Consider the following 21809-nt stretch of genomic DNA (forward strand, 5'->3'; position numbering starts at 1 on the left):
TCGATTCACCTAGTTCGATTCCGATTCAACTACCTTTCGGCCCAATTCATTGGACCGTATTGGAACTATGAGCAGACAGTGGTCGGACTGGCCAATCCAATCCAGTTTTTAAAAACATGTCTATGACTTATTTTTTTATAGTAAATATTTTAAGGTTATGTTCCATATAATTATGAATAAAATAAATATTAATTGAAACTAATGCTAATAAATGTTAATTACAATTAATAAAGGTAAATATGTCAATTTGATAATTTAAAATAAATTTTAAGTTAATTTTACTAATGAACCTTCATATTTAAAGTAAAAAAAAAATAAGTTTTATGTTCAAAATATTTAAAATAAACAAAATATTAAATAAAGAACCAAAATATTATGTGAAAAATATAAAGTTTTACGTTTTAAGTTAATTTTACTAAACAACCAAAATAGAACTCAAGTAAAGAACATCAATGATGGTCATTCATTTACCGCAAGAGTTAAGTATCAAATTTTTTTCTCTCTACTCATTTATCAACTTTGCTCCATTCTTTTTTTTTAAAAAAAGTAAATATTTAAATATTTTCTTATGCTTTTCTTTAATATTTATTTTTTACATAATTTATTTTTATGTTAACATACATTCTTGGAAGGGAATGGACAAGGAAAAGTAAGTTAAAATAAGTTATAAAAAAATTATAATATTTTAATTATTTATAAAAATATATTTATTTTAATGTAATTTAAAAAAGTAAAATATATATTTTTAAATAATTTTAAAAAATTCAAAAATAAATGTTAAACAGAAAGGACAAGATGGGATATGAGAATTTCTAATACTCACCCGTCCCACACATCCCCATTTAATTTTTTTTTTTAATGGAATGGAGATAAGGAATATTTTGAATAAACAGGCCATGGTCCACCCATCTAAAACCTACCCTGTTGTCATCCATGTAATTCGATCATATTCATTTCAATATTTAATTTTTTTCTCTATTTATTTTCCATTGCTCTTTTATTTATTTATTTATTTTGGTGTGGTGTTAGACTAAAGTGAAGCTTGGTTGTCATCGGAACTGGTTCCCACGACAGCATTGTGGAGCCACGATCCATCCATTGGTGATATTATAAAAAACAAGAAAAAAAATATTATTTTTCATGTTCTACAATTTCTTAAAAAAAAAAAAAAAAACCTAACTAACTTGGTAAATAAGGATGACAACATAGTAGGTTTGGGATAGGTCGCTCCTATCCTAAATACATCTCATTTATTCAAAATAATTCTCATCCTCGTCCCATTTAACCTTTTTTTTTTTAAATTAAAAAATTTTAATTACATTAAAATAAATATATTTTATAAATAATTAAAATATTATAATTTTTTATAACTTATTTTATTAAAAAGTATTATTATTATTATATTAAAAATAAAAAAATAAAAATTAAATTAAATTAATTTTATATATAATTAGGATGAGACAAAGATAATATCCAAACGTATTAAAAAAAGAAACCCACCCCTAACCTATTTATTTAAATTTTAGGTACCCGAAAAAACCGCCCCATTACCATCTCTATTAATAAATTACTAATTAAATTGAATTTATTTTTGTCAAACCAATTTAAACAAATCAATTTTATCATACAAAAGAATTGATGTAAAAAAATTTGGTTATTAAATATATTTTATTCAAGCCAAATTATTTTTATTATATTTTAATCCATCTAAAATAATTTTCATATAAAATGTCAAAAATTTAAATATCAAGCAACAATTTATCTATACTTTTACACTACATATAAAAGTACAAAGTGTTTAAACACCTTTTTCTTTCAAAAATAGCCTTATCATTTTTATTATATGTGTTTATATCCCATCATCATTATTATATGTAATTAATTGTTTATTATTATTTTAAAAAAAAAAAACTTGATTGGGATAATGAGTCTCTTTTAAAAACTCTCTTTCATTCTCTTATTTCTTCCAACCATTTTTTTTTTGTTGGTTGTTTATTACCGTAGGATGTATATAGATCTATTTTTATAATATTTGAAAAATGGAGAACATGCAATCAATGAAAAATATGAAGAATCCTAAAAAGGATTTGCTGCATAGATATTTTAGGCCTTGAAATGTATCTAGATTTTCTTCTTATAATTGTTAAATTATGAATAGGTTATCGAAATTGTTATGTTTGTACTTATTTAACATTTCTTATTTTTATTTTATTTTAAAAAAAATTAATTTATTATCACCACATATCTAATTCTCTATTAGGGAATCAATTTTTGATGTTGATTCTAAATGATAATTATAGATATGATATTTTTTGGGTCTATTCATTTGGTTTATTTTTGGGGTCTAACTTGTTGTAAGATTAAAAAATTTTCCTTCTTTTTGAGAAAAATCGAATATAGCATTAGATAGTATTGGATCTAGAGATATTAGTTATTTTTGTTACTTTATTATTATTATTATTATTATTATTATTATTATTATTATTTATTAATCCAATAATTTAAAATCATTTAGAACTTTCATTTATATTTGTAAAAAAAATTATGGGTCATTGTAACATAAATAATTGAAATTTTATTTAGCTTTTTTCCTTTTAATTTATTTGAAGTTTTAGATAATCAAAAGGTTCTAGATAATCATTTTTAAATTTATTTTATTTTTTATTATCTTTGGGTGATTATATAACACACAAAATTGTTTTTTTTTTTTTTTTTAAATTGGAAAACAATTTTTTTAAATATATATATTTTTATAATTTTTTATGGGGAGAGGTGAAAAACAAGGAAATACAAAGTATAAGATAATTACATTTATTTGGATAAAAATAATATATTGTTGTAAAATAATTATGCCATATGTATAATAAAAAATCATATTAATATTGAAATTTTAACTTCGCCTAAATTTAAAATTAATATTTATCAAATAAAAATAAAATTAATATTTAGAAAATATATAAAATTGAGATATAAACTTTTTCTAATCTAAACTACCATTACCATTTAAAAAAAAAGAAGGTAAATATAACAAAATTATGAAAAAATAAAATTTGTTTACACAAATTGTTTGATAAATTTATCTATACTACTTATAAATGTATGAAGTGTTTAATTTTTTTTTCCCAAAAATAGTCTTATCATTTCTATTATATAAGCTTGTATCCTATCATTATTATATATTATATATTATATGTAATTAATTCAAATAATATTTTTGGACAACCTACAAATTAGCATCATTGATCCACAAGCAACGCATGTGTTCAACTCTAGTTAGAGAAAAAAAAACAAATATTAATATTTTAGATAATTTAAAATATTTTATAAATTTAAAAATAAAATTATTCACAAAAAATAAAGTTGTTTACCAATAAAGTTTGCTAAATGATAAAAGAAAATTTGATGAATCATTAATTAAAGTGAATTTATTCTTCAAAAATCATTTTTTTTAAATCAATTTTATCATTAATGAAAAAAAAAATGTTTTAGAAAAAAAATTATTTAAACCAAATTATTTCATTACATTTATTTTAAATTATTTACAAAAGAAAAAGAAGTTATTTATACATAAAATATCAACCTACATTAATAGGAAAATATTCAAATCCCAAAACTCTAATTTGAATTTATTCATTTATATTTAATTTACAATTTATTTACCACTCAATTCTATTAATGATAAAATAATCAAAATAATCAAATTAACATTTCATTAAAAGGTTTAGGAGATAATTTACATCCATAAATTTTTAATAAATTCTCATATTTCGTAACAAACTCTCCTTTGTGTTCAATTTTTTCTCCAATTAGAAAAACAAAAATTCTTGTTGTTATTTTTTACTTGGCCCCTATCTTTTGTCTCCTATCAAAAAACAATTTTTTTTTTTTTTTTACCTTCTCTTTATGAGATTTGGCAACTAGAACTTGTTTTTCTTTGAAATTTTAACCTAACATTTCCCGTATTATCTTCAACAATACAGGGGTTTTGGAAGTTCTATTAGTTTAGGAACAGTTAACTATCAAAAAATCCAAACATTTGATTAAGATAATGACTCTCAAAGTAAGACTTATGGAACCATTATAGATGAATGTTCATGGTTTATTTAAAAAACAACCGTTTTACCTTTTGGATATGATAGTAAACATCTAGGGTTTACTAATGAGGTCATTGCCTTATAGTAAACTCTATATACCATCAAAATATTTTTTGATCTAGGATTCATATCATATCCTTTTGTATGAATATTTGAAGTTAAGCCTTTATGTATAGATAAATCATCTATACAACTTAACTCTAAATTTGGATAACAATCAAAATACATCAGGCCATGGGCTATATTCGATTCCATGACTCTCAAAAGTGCATTTTGGAAATTGTTGTGTCTTGATTCTCTTAAACAAACACAAATAGGTTTGTCTAGTCTAAGCCTCCTTAAAGGGTTTGCTGCCACTTGGACAGCCCTAGATGGTGCATTTTGTATGTTTTTTGAAGATATTCTAAATCTTTGAAATTTAATAGTTCAATAGTTTTCAGTTTTTTATCCTATGGAATGAGTGTTTTTAGAATTTTTTATTAGGTAGTTTTGTCTAAACTCAAAACTTCTTATTTGATATATTTCTTTGATATCTTTCCTTGGAATGTTCCAATTTTTGATATACTATTCAAGTGTATCAATTGAAATGTTCAACTAATTTTCAAATTTTGAAGTGTTATCCTAAATCATTTTGAGACAATTTTCCATCCTACTCATATTGTCATGAGAACTACTTCTTATAAATTTTCTTATCAAATTTGGCAATTTTATTTTATGATATGTCTATTTTCTAATTCTATATAGTTATCTGGACCACTACTAGGACCACCTAATGCCCACTTGGCTAGAATAGTTAATCAACGGTAACTAAGGGCTGACCAACACTAATTGTTTGAATTATAAAATAGATAAGCATAAAATAAAATGGAAATTTTCAAAGAAAATAAACTAAAATGACTCTAGTACCAATATGATATAGGATGAAAAGATGGAAGTCAAAATTCATGCAAGAAAGACTTTAAAATTTGAATCCCCAATATGAACTTTTAAAGAAATCTCCTAGAAAGACTGGAAGAATCATAATGGTTTCACTTAAAACTCAATATCCTTAGATAAAGCTTCAATATAGTTTATGGATATTCAAACAAGGTCCTCTAAACAAATTGAAAACTTTTGAACAATATAAACTTGAAATATTACAGAACTTACAATGTTTTGAAAAGAAGAATTTTACAAGAGCTTTGAGCAGATCATGTCGATCTTCATTACAAGGCTTTTCTCATAATAAGAGGTTCTTTTACAAGAAAATTTTCTCTCAAATTTTTCTCTTTTTCCTTACAATGAGCTTTTAAGCCCTTGATATAAAGCCTCCAAACGAATTTGAAAGACTTAAAAGTCCACAAATTTGAAGCCATTTGAAGTCAAAATTCATGTAAGAAAAATCTCAAAATTTGAATCCTCAATATAAACTTTTAAAGTAATCTCCTAGGAAAGATTGGATGAATCACAATGGTTTTGCTTAAAACTCAATCTTTTTAAATAGAACTTCAATAAAGTTTAGAGACATTCAAACAAGGTCTTCCAAACAAATTGAAAACTTTTGAATAGTATAAACTTGAAATAAAACTTAGAATATTATAAAACTTACAATGTTTTGAAGAGGAGAATTTTACAAGAGTTTTAAGCAAATCATGTCGATTTTCATTACAAGGCTTTTTTCATAACAAGAGGTTCTTTTATAATACATTTTTTTCTTAGGTTTTTCTCTTGTCCCTTACAATGAGCTCTCAAGCCCTTTGTATAGAGCATTTAAACATATTTGAAGATTTGAAGTCCGCGAATTGCAAACCTTTTGAAGTCCATTGAAAGCAATTTTATCACTTTGTTGAGCTAATAAATTCTTTTCAGATTTGAAGATGTTTAACATCCGCAAGCTTATCACTTGGAAGATTCTATTTGAGTGTGAGATATAGAGTATGACACGTCTACTCAGATTTGAAAAGAATGAAGTCCGCCAAATTGACAGTTCTACTAAGTTGTCATGGATTTTTGAACAAGTCAGACCAATTTAAGAAACTTGGAAAGCTGGCCTTTGAATCCAAACTGTTGGAAGATGAAATCAAGAAGACGAGTGGAAAGTTTCCTTTTAACTCGAACCCTAATCTTTTTATTTTGAAGGTGGGATAGTAAAAGTTGCTAAGAGTGCTTTGCAAATTTATTCAAGTAGCTTCTATGGCAACCCATAACACGTATTTTCATTTTGATTGTCTTTCAAACTTGAGGAAATAGTGTCATCTTCAAAGTCGGAGCTAAGCTGAGATAAGGTTTCAGATGTTTTTTGTTGGAGCATTTTGAGGTGGCTTTTGAAATCTTTACTAGAAGAAAAAAAAATTGAGATAAGAGAAAAGATTTTGGAATAATCGGTGGCATTGGAATGGTAGTAAGGGTTTTAAAAGTAATCCAATTTTTCATAAGAGGAAGTTGCTATGTAGCAGCTAGGATAATGTTAGACCACCAATTGACCTTGAACTCCTTTACCAAATGTGCAGGAAATGGTTTTGGAATAAGCTATGTTTGGACAAAGTCCTAACACATAATCTAAGGGATAAAGAATTTGCACATAAAGAAGAGGGTGTATGAGTTGGAAAATGGGAACAAACTCCTATCATGCTCTTTGAAATAATTATATCTAGTTAAGATTTGAGGACAAAAAATTTCTTATATGGCACCATAAAATAGCCACCATTCTTGAAACTAAGTTGGAAAATCTTTTTGAAATTTATCATTCCATTGGAAAAACCAAGAATGATCATATGGTTGAAAGAGAAAAGTGTAAAACTAAGCATAAATATAATCATAATAATCATATGATCTTGGTTTGAATTGATAAAACATTTTATGGGTTTTAGGAGCTTGTTCCCATTGTGTTTGAGAAATAATTTTGAAAATTTTACATTTGGAATAGCAAATGTCTATGGAGTTTTTGTTTTGAATATGCATGTTTTCCACAAAGTCAAAGTTAGCCAAGATAAATTCATAAAACCTTCAGGTTTATTCAAATTATTTTGAGAAAAAAAAATTCTAGAAAATTTGAAAGATCCAAAGACTTAGATTTTGAATAATGAAAGGGTTTAAGAATTTGAACCTTCATCAATTGGGCTTTTGCAACATAGTTACAAGAAGCCTGGTTTGAGGCAGCTATTTGGGCATAAGTTTGGGTTGACTTAAGAATGCTTCCTAAGAGTTGAAATTTGTTTAAGATTGATGAGTTATTGGAAAGTTTGGGCTTTTCATTCTTTTTTCAGGGTCATGTCATAGTTGAATTGGACTTAGGTATATTTTTTTTTTTGAAGTGCTCATTTTCCTTAGAAAGGAAGTCATGAAGAAAATTTGAATTTCCTTTTATAAATTTAATGTCAAAATAAAAAATAGATAAGATTGTTTGCCATCTAGTGAATATTTGTTTTCAAACTATATTTTAAACATTTTTTTGAATAATTTCTTTTGCAATTTTGCAATCAACCCTTAAAAGATTGTTTTTTTTTTTTTTTTTTTATTGAAAACATCTTCTTGAAATTTTTTAATGCATAAAATAATGACTAAAATTTCCTTTTTGATGGTAGAATAATTTTCCTGAGGGTCATTCCATATGCCAGAATGAAAAAGGACAATGAAGATTTTGTTTTGAAATTCTTGTTTGAGAATTCCATCATAACCTATATTTGAGGCATCTATCTCAATAATAGGAAAAACTAAGTGGTTGAGGATCCCTAAACAAGGAAGACCCTAACCCTTTTGACTATTTCAGTATGAGTTTGTGTGCAAGGCTTAGGATTGTTTCTAACACATAATTTAGACTTCCTAAGAACCTTTGAAATTGATTTTTGTCCTTAATTTCATTATAAAACTTGTCTACAAATTTTATTAACCTTTGAATTGGTTTTATTGTTCCTTGATAGATTTCATAACCTAGGAATCTTATTTTAGTTTGGAATAATTTAATCTTTGAGGTTGATATAACTAGATCATTCTCTTTGATGACCGTCTTGAATATGTTTAAGTGTTTGAAGTAATGCTCAATAGCATTTGAAAATTTAAGTACATTATGGAAGCAAACTTTATAATGTGTTATGAGGCATCAAATCAAGGAATATGGTTGCATAATTTTATTACTGGACTAGGTATTGTTGATGGTATTGAGAGACCATCGAGGATAAAGTGTGATAACAAAGTTATAGAATTGTATTCTAAGAATAACATAAGTTCGTCAAAATGGAAGCATATTAAATTAAGGTTTCGAGTTGTTAAGGAAAGAGTTTAGAGTTGTTAAGGAAAGAGTTTAGAGTCTTCAATTGTTCATTGAACATATTAGTACAAACTTCATAATTGCAAATCCACTCTCTAAGGTTTTACCACCTAAAGTGTTTCATGAACATATAGCTCATATAGGTGTGGTTCATCTTAGTGATATGTTAGTATAGTGAGAGTTTGTTAGTTGATGTTCATTTCTTATTGACATGTTTTTTTAATTAGACTTAAGTATTGTTCTTTCTTTATTGAAAACTCTAAAATAAAGTTCTATTTTTTCAATTGTAGTTTTGCATAAAGTTTGAAAGTGTGTTGTTTAACTCTTTTGAGTTATAAAGTTAGACCAGTTGGAAATAGTCATGTTAAAGGATCACATTGAATGAAATTTTCATGTCATGCATCTATACTTGATCTATGTCATTGATTATATTGATATATGCGACCATTGATAGGTCTAGTTACGAAATATGTAACGAAATTTTTTTGATCCTATACTGGTATAATGATGTAGATTGTTTAGAGATGTTACTTGGTGAAGATGGCAAATATTAAGCTCATAAAGTTGTTTAATAATGTACAATTGTAAAGTGACATGTGTGGCCCAAGTGGGAGATTGTTGGGAAATTATTAAAGGACTCACATATATTGATTAATTGTAAATTATTAGCTATCATTTTGGTTTAGTCCATTAAAGTAATCAAATAAGTTTTTATTTTTTTTATTTTTTTTATTTTTATTGGGTTTAGGCATCTCATTAAGTGTGGGCTTTAATGTGTAAAGACCATTTGATTTGAATTTATTTTTATGATGGGCCAAAAATAAAATAAAAAATATAAATATAAATATAAATATGTTGAGGTCCATAGTCTAAACAAATTTTAGAGAATTTACTCATATCTCATCGTTGAGTGAAATAAGGTTTTTCTCTCTTAAGAAGAAAAGTTTAGATGTGGAAGACTAAAACTTCATTTTACTATATCACAAAGGATCCAAGTACACTTCCGATTTATTTTTCTTAATGTTTTAACATGATCTTGATTTTGGGTTATGATATAATCTTCTTGTTTTTGAGCTATTAATACGAGATCTTGAATGAGTATAACATGAGATCTAATGTTTGAGTATTCCTACAAATAGTTTGGGTAATCCCTACATACAATTCAAAGAAATGAATCCAATTGACTATCTTTCTTTAGATTATACCCAAAATTTATGCATTCACAATTTCTTTAATTCCAATGATAGTACACAAATCCTTCTTCAAGTCAAGATTACAAGATGTGTGTCTTTACATTTTGATTCTAATTACATTTCTTCATTTCTTTTCCACTTAATTTTTTATGCCTTGGGAAAACAATAATGAAGATAAATTGAAATCAAAATCCTTAAATTTACAATGAATTAGTTTTTATCCCTATTTTTATTTTTAATAATTAATTTAAACACAATAATAAGCAAAAACTTGGAGGAATTTTCTGTACTTTAATATTCCAAATATGTCTTCAAAGTTTAAAAATTGTGTTGGTGTTCTATATTTAATATCATAAAATTCATGAGGTTTTAAAGAAAAATATCTTTAACTTTCTCCTTATGAAAAATTAAATAAAATTAAATTTGATTTAAAAATAATAATCTTAATACTCTATGTGAAACAAGGATAATTTTAATTACAAAAAACGGGATGAATTGGGTTTTTCAAAAAATCTCTTAACAAACAATGATATAGTAAAAAAAGTAAAGAGGTAAGAGAATAGAGAAAGCAAACATAAATTTTATAGTGGTTCGACCAAAATTTTTTTTGAGAAATCTCTTAACAAACAATGACATATTAAAGAAAAATAAAAAGGTAAAGGAATAAGGAAAACAAACACAAATTTTATAGTGTTTCAGCCAATCTTGCCTATACCTACTCTCCTCAAGGTTCTTTTGAGTAAGAGTTCCACTATCTTGAAGTTTTAACCATGCTTCTAATCCTTTATATTTGGATTTCGGACTTCAGTGAGCACTACAAGTTCTCTTCGAATATATCTCAATTTGAAGTACTTAATACTATTTTTTTTTAATAAATGTGAATGAAAGAACATTCAACCTAGCATACTTAATAAATTATATTGAATACCAAATATATTCTGATGTTGATAAACTATTGAGGGTTATTTGATATAGTATTAATTTTTTGTGTTTAGCAAATAATAATAATAATAATAATAATAATAATAATAATAATAATAAAGTAAGAGTAGAAGTAGTTATTGGTACTACATAATTTAGACCCATTTAATGGTGAATCTAGGAAGTGATTTTAACCTAAAAAAGTGTTTAGATATATATAAAGGTATTTGGTAAATTTTAGAAAAAAAAAAAATCTAAAAATCCATTTATAGTATTTTTTTTTTTAAAAAAAGAAACACTTGATGTGACATTCTTTTAAAAACATTTCATAGGAAAATGCTTTGACTAAAAACATTTTAGAAACATTGTCAATTGTAATCTTAATTTTATAACTAAGAAATTTGTCTTGAAATGTTTTTTCTTTTTATATTAAAATTAAGAATAATTTTGATAATTTTAACAATTTTAATTAAATAAAAATGTGTTTAATAAAAATATACAAGTTTTCTTATTTTTCTAAAATGTATATAGATCAAATTCGAGATTTTGAAACCACTTGTTGATGGTTTTAAGTAAGAATTCTTGAGCCATATTTGGAACTTTAGAATAAAAGAAGAAAAAAGGAAATCAATTTCATTCTTATTTATTAATGTGCTTAGAATATTATTTTTTTTAAAATAATAATAATAAAAAATTTAATTAGTATGAAAACCAAATTCTAAAAAGGATTTTGATTCACTCTTCTTTCTTGTAAGACATCATGATTTACTTTCATTCACATCCTATCGTGAGAAATAAAAAAAGATAATTAAATTTAGAATTAATAAAAAAGAAAAAATTATTTATACTAATAAAAAGAATTCCCTCAGAAAATGTGATTATTTATACTAAGAAGAATAATTTACTCAAAAAAGGAATTAGTAATACTCATAAAAAAAAATTAAAGGAATATATTAATAATTACAAGTTTGGTAGCGAACCCTTTTTCTCTTTCACTCTACAGAGGAGTTTAGTAGATTGACAAAAAAGAGAAAAATCTCTAAAATGGTCATGAAATTCTTTGAAGACTATCTTACAATTAAAACAACGATATAAGTTAAAAAGAAGATACAAAAATAATGAACATTATGGAAAATAGAATATTGTGACTCTGCTTTAGTTTTAATGAAATGCAAGTATAATAGAATTTCACAATTCTTTAGGCTATGTTTGGTTCCAGGAAAATTTGGGAGAAAATATGAAGAAAAAAAAATAGAGAGGAAAAATAGAAAGAAAGAAAAAGTGAAGAAAAGTAAAAAATAGATTTAAATTTAATAAATTATTTTTATGTATTTCTTCAAACTCATTTTACTTATTTTTTCCCATTATAACTAGATTAAATAATTTTAAAATATGTAAAATTTAAATTAATTTAAATTATATTTGATTTTCTTTTATATATTTTTATAATAAAATCAAGCATGAAAAAAAACCATTTTCTTTAATATTTTTTTTCTTTCCCGAGTATTTTTCGGGAACTAATAATAGCCTCATATGTTTGGTTATCGAAAAAATGTGAGGGAAAAGTGAAGAAAAATAAAAAATAAATTTAAAATCAATAAATTATTTCATACGTTATTTCAAACTCATTTAACTTATTTTTCCTCTTTTATATAAATATTAAATAATTAAAAAATGTATAAATTTCTAACTAATTTTAATTATATTTTATTTTTTTATATTAAAACCAAATATGAGAAAATTATTTTCCTTAACATTTTTTCTCTTTCCTTTGTATTTTCGAGAACCAAATATATCCAAGAAATTTTAAAAAAATTTAGAAAATTAAAAAGTTAAAAATCTTATATTAATTTTTTAAAAGTTTTTTTTTTCTATGAATCCTACTATCTTAAACATTGAACTTTCCTTTTATTTTTCAACTAGTAATCAATAGACCCTATTTTTGACTTAAAAGAAGTAGGGTGCAAGAACTAAAAAGATTTGGTTGGATTGGTTTAAGGGGAAAAATTTAGGGGATGTGTTTTTTTATTTAATTTAAAGTAGAATTTAATATTTAATAGGGTTTAATAGTGTTAAATATTAAATTGTTTGTTTTTTTATAATATTTTATTCATATTAAGTATTAAAAAAAAAAACTGATATTATGGTCCACTTTTAGGTTATGTTTGGTCTCGAAAAGTATTAAAGAAAGAAAAAAAAATATTAAAGAAAATGAATTTTTTATGTTTGGTTAACTAATAAAAAATTTCAAAAAAAATTGAATATAATTAAAATTAATTATAAATTTATATATTTTTAAATTATTTAATCTATATGTCAATGAATTAAAATAAATAAAATAAGTTTAAAACGGTAAATAAAAATAATTTATAAATTTTAACTCTATTTTTTATTTTTTCTTCTTTGTTTTTACTCTCCTTACATTTTCTTGAGAACCAAACATATAATATTAATGAAAAGTTAAATGTTTTAATTTTATATATTCCGCCAAAGGTCATCCAACATCAAGTAATTGTAACTCACAATAATTACAAAGATTGAAATATGGATTTGAGTAAAAAATTGAATTGATTAAATTGATTTTCATAAATCCAATATCCAATCGAACTCTATGGTCATTGAAACCCTAATCGACATATTTGATTTTGGTTGAATTTGAATGGTTTTTTTATTTTCTCTTGCACCCTTGAAAACGACCAAGCATATACCAAAGGAAGCCTTAAAGTCTTCGTCAAAGGAGAAAGGAAAAACAAAGAAAAAAAGCAAGGATTATTCCAAAGGAAGCTTAGTGAACTCGAAAAGGGACTTTAGTCGCTGTTAAAACCACAACCTAAACGAGGCAAGTTGAGACAACGGGGCGATTTAAAAAAGGAAAGGAAAAAAGAAAAAGAAAAAGAAAAAGAAAAAAAGGGGAAGAAGCAAAGCTCCCAGATATCCAGAGCCGGTGGCAGGTCAACAAAGGGGAGAAAGCTTAGAGAGCAAGGTTTGGATATATTTCACTGGTAAAAGACCTTGCTCTGCTCTTCACCATTGCTCGCCCAAGAACCCCCTGGAGACGATGAAGATCACTGTAATGACCGCCGACGAACAGATCATCTCCTTGGACGTTGATCGCGATGAATCCGTACCCTCTTAAACCCTCCTGTCTCAATCTCTATTCGATTTTGCTTTCTATAACTCTTTAGTTGATCTCCTCACCAAATATTTCTTTATTTTAATAGGTTGAGAATGTGAAAGCTCTGCTCGAGGTGGAGGTGAGATTTTGTTTGCATTTTTTTGTTTGGTTGCTAGGAAATCGTAGGCAAAAGGGAAAAATTGAAGCGTTTTAGTTTTAGATCTTTATTGAGCCTAATATAGTGGTTGGCTTTGCATTCGAAAGAGAGAATTTTAACTTTTTAGGTCTTCGTTAAGGCTTTCTAGCAGCGATTGTTGCTTGTTTTTTTGGTTCTGTTTTGCCAGCAACCAAACGTGTGATTGCTGATTTGAGGTTCGTTGTGTATGTATGCATGTCTGTGTAGACGCGTGTGCCACTGCAGCAACAGCAGTTGCTGTTTAATGGCCAGGAGATGAGGAATAATGAGAAATTGAGTGCGCTTGGTGTTAAAGACGAAGATTTGGTGATGATGGTCTCAAATGCTGCTCCAAGGTATACTGTGAGCATTGGCTTTTAGTTTCTTGTGTTGTATTTTCACAGAATTTATCTTCTTTTGAAAGGCCTGGCATGGATATCTGCATTGGTCCTAAGGATGGTCCAGTTTTATGCCTATATTTGATTTAGATTAAAGTGGAAACATGTATGTACGATGAGATTGATAGTGGTTTGATATAAAATTTTATTCCTTGAAGAATTTTGTGTTTTCTAGAACTTAGAACTACTATATATCTCTGTATGGCAAACATAACTCTTGAGTTACAACTCAATTGGAAATATGTGCATGGTTCAAAGTATCAGATGCTACTGGGGATGTAACGACTGATATCAGGAATGTAACGACCGATACCAGGAAGGTAACGACTGACACCAATACGGGAATGTAACGGCCGAATTGTATCCGTCTCAATCATGGCCAATACCCAAGTTGGTATTGTTTGGTTCAACAATAACTCAGTTTCAACTCAAATATGAGTGAGTTGACCAACTCATGATATAGTAAGAAAAATTGAAACTGATTCATTTTCAAAATAATTATTTTTACCAATCATCTTTTATCATTTTTATTTTTTATTTTTAGGATATACTATTATTAAAAATTGGTAATTGGTGCAAAAATGAATATGGTAGCATTTAATTTTTTTAATTCTTAACATTATCATAAACTAATCCATAGGCATGCTTTTGCAATTATTTGGATCATGTTAATGTGATAGATGTTAGTTTTTTGAGTCCATCTAATTTTGATTATATTTTAAAAATTTTCATTAGTCTTTTAGAGTTTTTTAACTAGCATACTGTCCCTATCACCGATACTGATCTGATATACTAAGACTGATGCGCCATGGGGCTTTCCAAGTTAGCAACAGATACCATGACTTTGAATCATGAGTATGTGTGGGTTATTAAAATTAAGAATGACACTTTTTTGCCAGTTAAGTTAAGCATGCAAAGATAGAAAGTGGAAACTAAAAGAGTCTTCATTGGAAGGTAGTTTGCTGATTATTAAGTGGTTTAGATAGGAAAATTATTGATCTTGAGGTCTAGAGGAAGCAATGTAAATTATTTTATTTTCTCTTCCCTAGGGTTTGAGTTGTCCCAACTCTCTTTTTCTTTCAATCTTACTTCTTGAGTTCAACACTCAGTAGGGTGTCTGAAAATTGAAATGGGCAATTCAAGTACTTAGCTTGGTTTTCTTTCTGAATTCTCCCACTAAAATTTCTCTTTGAAAGAAGGCAAAAATGGAAAATCAGATCTCTTTTTTCCTATGTCTCTAAAGAATACTGGGATATGTCTTGATAATGAAGACATTGAAAAGTGGAGCATTTTTTTCTTGGTGACAGTGAATAATCTGGACTTTGGGTTGAATTTTTTATGATTGTTGTAGATTATTGCATGAATTTTTTAGCAATTTTTTTGGGTGCTAACTGGTAGTGGTTGAAATCCTTTCAGTTCATCTACCAATGCTTTAAGCCTCAATCCTGATGGGTCTGCTGTTAACCCTGAAGCTCTACAGCAACATTTTAGACGTGAGTCCAACACGATGGCACAGCTTTTTCAGGTAGAATAGATGGTCATGGTAGCTAAAGCATTTATTTCTTCTTGGCAATATCTGGCTGCAATCTTTTGTTCCATGTTGCTTTTAGTTTCTATGATGTTTTTGGCCTAACAAGTTAATTTCTGACACCATGAATATCATATTGACCATACAGACTGATCCTGAATTTGCACAAGCTCTTCTTGGAAATGATCTCAATAAGCTGCAGGAGATCTTACGGCAACGTCATCGCCATAGATCTGAAATTCAACGTCAACGAGATGAGGAGCTGGTAAGTAGCTTGCATTTTTGGCTCTTCTACCTGATTTCTTACCCTTTTAATTCTCATGCCTTAGCATGGTAATTTTTTTTGTTCAGTGGTATTTAATTATCTAACCACTTTTTGTTATATGTCATGATTCTTAGATATCAACAGGTTATAACTTTTTTTGAGGCTCACCATGCCATATGTTTCTTTTTTTTATTTGAATCATGTTTTATCTGTTTGGATATCACTAATACTTCCCATTATGTTAAATATATTTCTTATTCTATGCCAAAATGTTTCTCAAATATCTAAAATATGTTTAAGATATATTTTATGCTTGTCACTGTTTTTTCCTTATTTCTTGTACATGTTTTTAGTAAAAATGTAAAACTGGAAGGTTTAAATTTTGTCTCCTGAGGCTTAGTCCTGGTCTCAGTGGAGATTGCACCATCTATTTCTGTGATTTAGACCTGTTATCGTATAGTTGCTTTTGATTATATGGTTTTGATATTGTCATTTTAATCCAAGTATTAATGATTTATTCATACTCTTGTTATTGTGCAAGTAGGCTCTGCTTTATGCGGATCCTTTTGACGTGGAGGCACAGAAGAAAATTGAAGCTGCCATTCAACAGGTTAGTGTTTTCTTCCCTTTCTCATGTGCAAGAACTTCATGAAAAATAAGGTTTACTAGTGAAAAAAATTCATTTTTTGTATCTTTCTGCAAGATTTCCCCCTTAGTAATTGACAAAGTAATTAGAATTATGGAATGTATAAAAATCAAATGTCCTCCAAACAAACATTTTGCATCTTAGGAATGGCATTTGAAGTGGCTTAGATCCCTTAGAACTCCTAGCATGATTGAGCCCTTGAGGCCTGGCTCAAGTGGTAAAGGGATGGGGAGGGTTTGTGGGAGGTTCTAGGTTCAAGTCCCAATGGGGCAAAAATTTACCTATCAAAAAAAAAAAAAAAGAAAAATTCCTGGCATGACTGCTCTTTCTTTGGTGAGAGCTGATCTGTTGTTTGATTAATTTTTAGGTTTTCCGTATCATTGTAACAATGACATGATTTTGAATTCGATCATGTACCTTCTTTTTAATTGAAGTTTCTTCTTCATAGTGTTATTCACCTTCAAAGGTAAGTTTTGTGGTTTGTATGTCTAATGCGAGGTCAGAACCAACATTTTAAAAGGTGTGAATTTTCAGCTTCATGCAGCATGCCAACACCATGACTCCTGATACTTGTCAGGAATTCCCATAAATTCTAAGAATATACATGTTATTTTTGGTGCTGTTAACTGATATTTGACAGACTGTCTTTTCCTCCAGAATGTATATGAAACCACAATCACCCACCCAAAAGTTCTGAAACTAGTGAGTAGTGAAAGAATAAGTAATAATCTACAAATCTTCTAGTAAGGGAAGATTTTGTAGTAGTCCTATCTTGAGCAAATAAGGAGAGAAGGTTGTGGAGGTTTGATGGGTGACTACACCAAATATTTGATATTGCTGTAGGGTTGCAGTGTTCCTTCTATGGATTCCTCTGGCAGCTAACCATGTGATGGATATTTTAGCAAAATGGGGAGCCAATAAGTTGATCTCTTTTGCAGGGGAATTTTCTACCTCTCAAGTTTTGAATTAGTAGTTGTAATCATTTTTATTAATTCAACCCATTTCTATTTAGAAGGGCTGTGTTGGGGGGAAGGATTTCTCATCATTTTTTATATTTACTTATTTCATGGTAATAATCTATAATAGCTGCACCATCTATTTCTGAGCTGGAATAGATATTCTAGGTAGTGTATATTTTTCTCTCTTGACTTTATTATCATGTTACTCCATTGGCCTGCAGAAAGGAATTGATGAGAACTGGGCAGCTGCATTGGAATATAACCCTGAAGCTTTTGCAAGGGTGGTATGTATGATGTCCTACTGGACTGTTGTTAACTATCAATTTCTATTGGGTTTTAATTTTCCAATTCAACTCTTCAGGTCATGCTGTATGTTGACATGGAAGTCAATGGAGTCCCTTTGAAGGTAGTGACAAGGAAAAATACCTCTGCATGCCCTTAAGCTCTATTCTGTATTCTGTAATTCTTTCACTTGCTTCAGCATTAGATACAATCATTTTAGGTTTTGGATTTGTTGTGCTTCTTACACTCTTTACTATTTTCAAAGGCCTAAAAGATGCTGACATTGTCACAAGTTCTTTTTTTTTCCCTGGCTATGAGATGGCTTGTATTTTGTTTTGCTTGAACAAAATATGAGATTTCTTACAGGCACCTAATAATTCAAAGGTTGAAATTTGGAATTATTTTGAGTTGTATCACCGCTTTGTGGTATCCCATAACATTTTCCATGCACTTGAGTTTTAGACTTAGTATCGACGGGTTTTATCATTTTGTTTCAGGCATTTGTTGATAGTGGAGCTCAGTCGACAATAATATCTAAAAGCTGTGCTGAGCGTTGTGGGTATGTGCTCTTATGTTTTTTAGCAACTCTGTCCTGCTTTCTATAGTGGTGGTTGTATTTTTGTATTAGAGATTTTATTGACTTGTTGAATTAATTCGAATATTAAAGTCGCACAACAGAAATTCTCATATGCATTTACTTGTGTTTACCTGTAAACATGCAATGTATATATCTTTTATTTTTTGTCCCAAGGCAATACCAAGGACCCTACAGTAGTGTAATACACAAAAGTAACTAATGACCAATTCAATACCACTCTACTTTGCAAGCCTAACTTACCAACTTTTTATGGGACATGAATTCTTGTCACTTATTATAGCTCTATGTAGGGCCAACATTAAAACAAAGACTTGCCCTAACTTTGAAATGTTTGAGGATAGCATTTTATTTATCAGACATATAATGCCTTTTATGCATATGTTTTATATATGAGCACGGGTTGAATTTTATTGTTACTGTTGGTGGCATTGGCCTTTTCCAGACTGTTGAGGCTTTTAGATCGACGTTATAGAGGCATTGCTCATGGAGTTGGTCAATCAGAGATACTGGGCCGAATACATGTAGCTCCAATCAAGGTAATGTATATTTTGATACTATTTCAGAGAGGATGATGGATGTATCCAAGTGTGCTATGTGCAAGTGTGGTATAACTTGAAAGACATCATCTTTGATACTAAATTCTGCTAACTAGGAAATATTAAGTATATAAGCTTTTGAGAGTTGATGGATGTGTACGTCAAAGTGGATGTTTTGAACATGTGCTAATGCGATTTGCAAGATATCAAACTTAGGACTATTGCCTCATATTCCACTAAGTGGGAAATATATAAGCATTTTGCTGAGGAATAGTTCCTTTTTCTTAATTTGTAGTTGACACATAACTCTCTCCCTCCTGCTTGTACACTTGATATACCATTCAGATTGAAGAATTGTCATGCTTCCCATTTCAATCACAAACTTCAACAATGGAGATTTTTTTATGCATGCTCATATGCTAATTTAACTTGTTTATTTATTTCTTTTTTGTTCTTTTGTAGATTGGGAATATATTTTATCCTTGTTCCTTTATGGTACTGGATTCTCCAAATATGGAATTCCTTTTTGGGCTAGATATGCTTCGTAAACACCAGGTAACATCCTCTATAAGGTCTAATTTCTGATATCTTTTTCTTTCAAATTGTTCCAGCAATGGCATTTGTCTAAGGTTAGTAATTGTTTCTAACCCCACCCACTGTCTACAGTGTATAATTGATTTAAAGGACAATGTCTTAAGAGTTGGTGGAGGGGAGGTTTCAGTGCCATTTTTGCAAGGTTTATCTTGTGTTTCTTTGCAATTTTTTTTTTCCTAAAGCATGATTGATTTCTCATTTCTTGATGAGATTCTGAATTCTTAACTTTTCTTTGAGAAAGAAATAATTGAAGTTTTTTTTCTCTTTCCAGAAAAGGATATTCCATCTCATTTTCTGGATGAAGAGAGGTATTCCAAGCAAGCTTCAAGCTCAGGGGGCCCAGTAAGAAATGCATTTCACCATATGCTTTTGTTAGCAAGGATTTTCCATTGTATAAAGTTGCTGATGACTTGAATGCTGATATTTTTTCTTCTAAATGATTCCTTTATATTAAGACATGTTACATGTTATTGTTGTTTGTGAGATTATTCCTTTGTAGAATTTAATATTGTATGTATGCAATAACCTAGTGCTGGTTGTTGTGGGACGGTCAGCACCCCGACGTTTGGGTCCCCATGGAGAGTCCAAAGGGCTTGGTCATGGAAGGTTCCTTGGTTATAAAAAAAAAAAATCGTATGTATGCAATAATGTTGTTGTTTGACCGTTAGAATTAACATAGTATTTGAAGGCTTATTAGAAGTAATTTATAAGAAACCAGTTGGTGCTTCAATTTTAAGCACAACAATGATGTAATGCTTAAAATTTTTTAGTACAATTTATGCTGAAGTTGGTTGCTTGTTTCCGATCATCTGGTTGAATTTCAAAGACTACATTGTATTCCTTGTTCTTGAAATCTGTCATCTGATGTTGACTCGCTCACTTTTGATTATCCAGGCTGCATCAGGCGCTAAAGACAAGAATGATAATCCATCGGCTGGAGTTCAATCTGTTGGTTAGTTTGTGATCTGATTATACCTGTGATGGCATCCATCATTTTGCATTTTTTTAAAACTATTTGTTATGTTACAGTGCCTATTGAGTTGTAATTGACTTCTTGTTGACACCGCCTAATAATTCAGAACTTCTAACCATGCATTGAACCAAAGTCTCTCATTTGTCATGCCTTGATTGTTTTAGAGCAAGACTCAGATTGCTCAGAAAACCATAGGGAAGCTTGCTGTAGAGATGACCAAAACTTCCTGAGTATTACTTGGAGCACCCAAGTAGTGTGGAAGACTCTGGAACAGTGTCCAATGCTTTGGAGATGGGTAGAGATTGACTATATCTAGAATACACCGAGTAATATAGGCATGGGATAGAAGGCAAGACATAGCTCACTACGACTAGAACTCTTAGATTTGTACCAAACTTTTGTTTGTTAGTCCCTTGGTATTTCCTTCGGCATTTTTAAACTACCAGACTTAGTAACATAAAAAAAGCTTAAAGCTATCTTAAATATTGCACGGTGTTTGGGAATCGTTCTTTATAAGCATGATTGATGTACCAGTGCCACCTTAGGTGGTGTTTTATAGTTTTTCATAAATAAGTAATTTTCGTGAAACATAAAAACATTATTTTTTTCCCTTCTTTGTTTTCACATTTTCTTGAATTAATCTTTGTGAATGATGTTTAACTATGGTGTTTTTTCCTTTCACAGGAAGCGGAGGTGGTGGTGCCTTGGCACAGGTATATATCATATTAAGATATATATATTTTTTTTGGCTAGATTTTAAGTCCCACTTCTATTAAGTAGGATTGTGGATGATATGTAGAAACCCTATGTTACTGTTGAGTGCTCCATTGTCACCTTAGTTCCCGGTCGGGGGTGGATTCTGTACTCATTTCCTACTGAACAACCATAAGACAAAGAAGTTGATTACCTTATTTTATTGATTTATGAAAGCTATGTATTGAGGAGTTGTAATTGAATAAGATGATTTGGTTGTGCAGGGAACGGAATTTGAAGCCAAGGTGACGAAGCTTGTTGAGTTGGGATTTGAAAGAGGGGCGGTGATACAAGCACTGAGACTTTTTAATGGAAACGAAGAGCAGGCAGCTGGGTTTCTTTTCGGGGGTTGAATATGATTTATTCAACACCCAATAATTTCAATATATTTGAACATTTCATTAATTTGGGGAATATTATTTGGTTTTAGTAATTTAACCAAATATTTTACAAATTGAAAATTAATTTTACATGACAATATTTTGTTAAATTATATCCATGTTGGCATGAAATGACTTCTAAATTTTATTTAA

General features: G+C 28.6%; 1 protein-coding gene across 1 annotated transcript; it reads left to right on the top strand.

The window, feature by feature from the left end:
• The first annotated feature begins 13192 nt into the window (after nt 1–13192).
• On the top strand, nt 13193–21809 carry LOC100248128 (protein DNA-DAMAGE INDUCIBLE 1). Its single transcript, XM_002276063.5, has 16 exons — nt 13193–13578; nt 13676–13708; nt 13973–14100; nt 15559–15667; nt 15819–15935; nt 16480–16545; nt 17762–17824; nt 17902–17946; nt 18320–18381; nt 18863–18956; nt 19419–19511; nt 19623–19692; nt 19822–19892; nt 20445–20502; nt 21208–21236; nt 21501–21809. The coding sequence occupies exons 1-16, from the start codon at nt 13513–13515 to the stop codon at nt 21627–21629; spliced, it is 1233 nt and encodes a 410-aa protein (XP_002276099.1). The 5' UTR covers nt 13193–13512; the 3' UTR covers nt 21630–21809.

Source organism: Vitis vinifera, chromosome 19, assembly GCF_030704535.1.
Source record: "Vitis vinifera cultivar Pinot Noir 40024 chromosome 19, ASM3070453v1".
Classification (NCBI taxonomy): domain Eukaryota; kingdom Viridiplantae; phylum Streptophyta; class Magnoliopsida; order Vitales; family Vitaceae; genus Vitis; species Vitis vinifera.